This window comes from Equus quagga, chromosome 21 (genome assembly GCF_021613505.1).
Source record: "Equus quagga isolate Etosha38 chromosome 21, UCLA_HA_Equagga_1.0, whole genome shotgun sequence".
Lineage (NCBI taxonomy): Eukaryota > Metazoa > Chordata > Mammalia > Perissodactyla > Equidae > Equus > Equus quagga.
The window spans coordinates 26,805,782-26,811,526 of record NC_060287.1 but is presented as its reverse complement, the minus strand read 5'-3'; the positions used below and the strand labels follow the sequence as shown (position 1 = coordinate 26,811,526).

The 5,745-nt window shown below is 37.6% G+C and overlaps 1 protein-coding gene across 1 annotated transcript; it reads left to right on the top strand.

The window, feature by feature from the left end:
• Positions 1–2,851: 2,851 nt before the first annotated feature.
• On the top strand, positions 2,852–3,678 carry LOC124231420 (keratin-associated protein 13-1-like). The gene has a single exon (XM_046648219.1). It carries the CDS (start codon positions 2,902–2,904, stop codon positions 3,409–3,411), a length of 510 nt encoding a protein of 169 aa, XP_046504175.1. The 5' UTR covers positions 2,852–2,901; the 3' UTR covers positions 3,412–3,678.
• The last annotated feature ends 2,067 nt before the right edge of the window (positions 3,679–5,745 follow it).

Genomic DNA, 5,745 nt, shown 5'->3' with positions numbered 1-5,745 from the left:
TAGGTAGATTTACAATAAATTTGGAAGATGGAATGGGTCATACTCAGGATGGATTGCATATGTTAGGAAGATTCCAAGGTTTCTGAGTTAAACAACTAGGTGGGTGGAAATGTTGCATACTCAGATGAGAAAAAAATATATTTTTTCGACCTAAGGAAAAGCAAAAGTTCAATTTCGTACACATAAAAGCTTGATCCCCTTATGAAACCTCCAAATGGCAATGGCTAGTAGGTAGTTAGATATATGAGTCTAGAATTACAAAAGTAAAAATATCTGTGTACTGGAAATATACATCTGAGTGTCATAGAATACAGGTAGTATTTTAAGCCATGAAGGGGAAGTGCTTCCCCTATAGAAAGACTACCTTGCCGGACCAGGATCAAGCCTCAAGAAACATATCCAAGAACCCAACTGAGGGTAACAGACAATTAGGTGGGTGAAAGTTACATAGAAAACCAGGAGCGTGTTGTAGTGGAAGCACATAGATGAACATGTTTCAAGATCAAGGGCACAGGCACCTGTGTTAAGTGTGATTAACTGTTTGACACCCTAAAATGTCCATTGCATTTGACAGCATCAAGTCACTGCTAACCATGTCAGTGAAATTCCAGAAGATTGTTAAACCAAAAAGAAACAGAGTGGTTATTGAAAAAAGAATAAGAAGTGAGTTAGTTGGCAAACTGATTGCAGAACTCTTTAGAGAATTCTCTCTTTAAAAATAAGAAGAACATGTAACCTTGGAGGTGATGATGCTATTTAAAATTTTTGGATTGAGGAAGGTTGTTTGTATGTTTGTCAGGCTGAGAAAACAGAACCATTGGAATGTATGAGGATGTAGCAGTTGGAAAAAGAAAGAAAGAATAATAAATTAAGGCCACAACGGTAGTCTTTCTTGGGGTGAGTGTGGGAGACAGAGATCTAAGGTCACTTCAAGCACTGATCTGGTTATGATTAACTTGGGGATTATATCTAAGTATGAAAGAGGTATTATATTTACTTAATATTTTATTAAAGATAATTTTTAAAAGAAAAAAGAAAAAGCAATTAGTTCATATGCACATATTTATTTTGGATGAATGTAAAAATAAAAAGTGGATGATTTGATATATTCTTTCATTTCATAAATAATTTGAAGCACCCAGTCTGTGACAGGCACTCAGCCAAAGAAAATTAAGCCTTGTTGCTGATTCTGAGGAACTTCTGAGTACTTGACTCTTTCCACACATAGGACTATCCTGCAAGTTCAAACGACTGAAATCTTAGTCTGCACAGCTCAGTTCAAGATGTCTCTTCCAATTCCTCCGCAGGGGTGTGTGTGTGTGTGTGTGTGTGTGTGTTCACTCAAATAGACAGCTTATAAAATGCTAAGATCCTTATGGCAGAATAGTTAAAGCTTAGTTGAGATGAACACCTGTCGGATACAAAGAATTTGACTTTGGCTTTGAGGGATAAGATGGATTTGGGGGAGTGAGCAATACCTTAGGTAGACATTTGTGAGCAAAACAATGGGCGGACTATTTCATTGGTGCCGGATAAGCAAATACTATAGGAGATTAGAAAAAACCATCATCTGCGAGACAAAGAGAAAAGATCAAATTACATACATAGCTTTTTGCTTTTCAATTTCTAAAAGATGCTTTAAGGCAGAAGTTGGATATTATATATAAATGAAAAAAAAGACATCTCTAATTCCAGGACTTTTCTTTATACCATTGATTTTTTTTAGAGTGATGAGGATAATTTTAACTACTTAATATGAAGGTAAATTTTATGCTGCTTTGTCTGTCTAGAATGATGAGCAAAAGAGAACTCAGCAGGGAGTGAAGTGAATCACTCTCTGAGGTGTCTCATTTCTCACTCCCAACTGAGTTGGCAAAGGTTAGCACACTATTAAAATTCAAGTTTTTGCAAATGTATTTCATTGGTAGTCAACTCGTTCAAGCTGTACCAGTTTTTAGCAATTATTCTCAGTGATAGTCTAAGTATTTGCCAAAGAATTCTCTGCCTCACATGGAAAAAGAAGAATGCAATAACTCCATACTGGAGAAAACATGAGTTGCTTAAGGATGATAATCTAAATGAGAAGACAAATAGAAGATAGTTTCAAACAACCATCTCCATGGTAACTTTGAGTACGAAAAAAAAAATCTAAAAGAATTAAGAAGCTGTTCCTTCAGTGGCCAGATCTGGGGACTTCATAAAAGAATACATAGGCAGAAACATTGGATAAAATGCAAATGTTATCATATTGAAATGTTATTTTTTCCCCTGGGAATTCATTGTTCCTGTGATTCTGGGAGCAAAAGAAGACGAGCTTCTCAAGTTGTCAACATAGCATTGTGGTTCCTGCTGGCTTTGGAGATAGACACATCGGGGTTACTAACTTGGTGATAATTCCTCTCTCATAAGGTTGTTGCAAGGATTAAACGATACCACAATTTTCAATGTTTTACATATGGTAAATGCTCAATAAAACATACGTAAATATTTGGGAGGGAGGTGCTGATGACTGTTAGGAGTACATTGCTGGTAACAATTTACACACCCATGATCAAAATCCCCAGAGTCAAGCTCAGTGAACAAGAGAGGACACCATCTACATCATGACCAACATCTTTAAAGGCAAACCACACCTTATTTCTGAAAATTAAAAAAAGAGAGAAGCGGAGTGGCTTCTATAAACGAGAATAATTAAACAGCAGTTAAGAACACATGAATGTGTTCTGTTATAATTATAGCTGAGGTTAATTAGCTATTTTCACGATAAGACATGCGTAAGAATGAGGAGGGTTTGCATCACATCCAGCATAGTGAGGATATATAAATATGTGGCTGGGAAAAACCAGGGATATCAGAGCACCTTCTCACTACAACTCAGCTAAACTCACATCTCCTGTCACCATGTCCTACAGCTGCTGCTCTGGAAACTTCTCCTCCTGCTCCCTTGGGAGCTACCTGCGCTACCCAGGCTCCTCCTGTGGCTCTTCCTACCCCAGCAACCTGGTCTACAGCACTGACCTCTGCTCTCCCAGCACCTGCCAGCTGGGCTCCTCTCTCTACAGTGGCTGTGGGGAGACCTGCTGTGAGCCCACAAGATCCTGTGTGGTGTCCAGCCCCTGCCAGAGGTCCTGCTACCATCCAAGGATCTCCACAGTCTGCAGTCCCTGCCGGTCAACTTATGCCAGGTCTCTGGGCTTTGGGTCCAGCAGCTGCTGCTCCCTGGGCTATGGATCTAGAATTTCCTATTCACGGGGCTGTGGATCCCGTGGCTTTAGACACCTGAGTTGTGGAGTCTGTGGCTTCCCTTCCTTGGGCTATAGATCCAGATTCTGCCACCCAACCTTCTTGGCTTCCAGGAGCTGCCAAACGTCTTGTTTCCGGCCAACCTGTAGATCTGGCTTCTACTACTGATCAACTTGCTAACGGCTCAAGACTGTGATTTCACAGTTATCTTCCTCAAATTCAATCTCCGCTACTATCTGGCTATAGTCTATACTCTACTACCTAGAATAGTGATAATTAAAGAAAAATTTTATGAGTATTAAAATCATTTATCTCATAGAATACTCATTCTGTTTTCCTTCTGTTTTTTTCTATTTTCTTCCTTACTTCTCAAGTTAAAAATGGAGCAAGAGGTACTTTTTCCTTTCAAATAAACTCATTTAACTTGATATCAAATCACATCTTGCTGTTAATTTAAAAAAAAAAAGAAAGATGTCTGTTGGGAATTCCAAACCAACTGTTCTTTGTCTAAAAAGAAATATTTAATTTAAGCAGTAGTTCCCTGGTAGGTAGAATTCTCTGACAACACAGAGTTAGTTCCCTGGAATTTTTGGCAAGTGGAATTAGAGCTCGGGCAGGAGACTTTCCTAAACTCATCCGTGCATGGTCATTTTAGCCTTATCAGGATGCCTTACTTTGATTAAACCACTAATGGGTCTGATCCAAGAAGAAAAGTCCCAGGGACAGCAATGATACTTCAGCAAGTACTACCTTGACTGTTTTAGGTGAGGATATTGTCAAAATATTTTTCATGAACCCTTTTCACAGACTTATGCAAGCCATAATAATGGAATTTAGAGGTCATGGTATTAACTGACTACAATAACTGGTGCAAAGAAGCAAACATATTAAGTATGAATAAAATTAAAAGTGTATGCATTTTATTATAATAAAAGGAATACATTTTCTAAGAGTTATTTCTTTTTTTATTTTTTTTTTAAAGATTTTATTTTTCACTTGTTCTCCCCAAAGCCCCCCGGAACATAGTTGTATATTCTTTGTTGTGGGTCCTTCTAGTTCTCTCATTCCTTGTAAGTAGACTCCACAATCCACAGTGTTGCTTATCCCCTACACTGTGCCAGCATTATATATTCTTATATTTTTTCTAATTACAAAATCATTGTTTTTAATATTTCATTTAAGGTTTTATTTTGTTTAATCAGCACTGTTTTATGTGTTTGCTCCTTTACCATGGTTATATCCTCAATGAATACAATGGAATCTTGTCTAACAGAATCTGGCAAGTAGTAAATACTTGATAAAAGTTAACTTAAAAAACAAATGAATGAAATAGAGCTAGGATGATCATTTCCAGGATATATTATGTCAATGGCATCAAATATGCATTCATCTTTGCTGGCTGAAGTCTATTTAAATAAGCTGGTTGCCATCAATCTTCTGGTCATCATTATCATCAAAAATGCTAAATCATTGAGATGGCATATTGTCACAACTGAGGTGTTGTAGGAGAGGAAGACATTTCCTCTACCCGCTCTGGGTCCTTCTGGTTGGAAAAGGAATTAAATTCACATGACTCAGAATAACAGGAGAAAAGTAACAAAGCTTTATAACATGTACACATGGGAGAGGCTCAGGCAAACTGAGCAACTCACCAAAATGGCTGAAGCCACCACCTTAAATATCATCTTCAGCTAAAGGCAAAGGAGGATGTTGGGGGTGGGGAGAGTCAGTTATGGGACATTACCAGAAAAGTATAGTAAACAAGAGTAAGGTTTTTTTGCAGATTTAAAGTCCTTGCCTTCTGCATGATAAGAGTTTCTAGAGATAAGGTCATTCCCCCTTCTTCCAGGTACAGAGAGGGAGACACCTTTATAGATGGAGATTTCCTTTACAAATGTAAATGTCTCTTACAAAGGGTAAGTACATTTTATTTTTCAGAGTTTCTTTCCTGTTTGCAGTTTTTAAAAGTAATCAGCCCAAAATAATCCTCATGACAAAAAGACAGATCTTGGGGTGGCCAATCCCAGTTCCCCACAGTGCCTGGAGGAGAAGTGGAAGAACTCAAAAAGAAAATCACATTTCTGGATCACACACAGGCAGAAAAATAAGTTCACCAAAAGCTAACCTCAGAGGCAGGCCAGAGTAAGTGCATCTGGGGAAATGAACAAAGCAAATAAATAATTACTATAATAAACCATGGCACTTTCTCATCCAAGATGTAAAGGAACAAGGGGTTGGAAAATATGGGAGTTAATAATCGGATGTTTGAGATACTATGGTTCATTCTTTTTTCCAATTACTCATTATTAAGGGCTACAAAGACATTGTGTAATCCTCTCACTTTTCTTACTTTTTGTTTTTCGGCTATTTGAATCAAAGTCGATATAACTGAATTGGAAATGACCAAGGATTATCCCCAAATCAAAATTATTTAGAGAGAGTTTCAGAGAAGAAATGATGTCACGTGAATCTTTTTATTACCATATCTTAGAGAATATATTT

Coding starts and splice junctions, on each gene's coding strand:
- LOC124231420 (XM_046648219.1), top strand. CDS start 2,902: ATGTCCTACAGCTGCTGCTCTGGAAACTTCTCCTCCTGCTCCCTTGGG.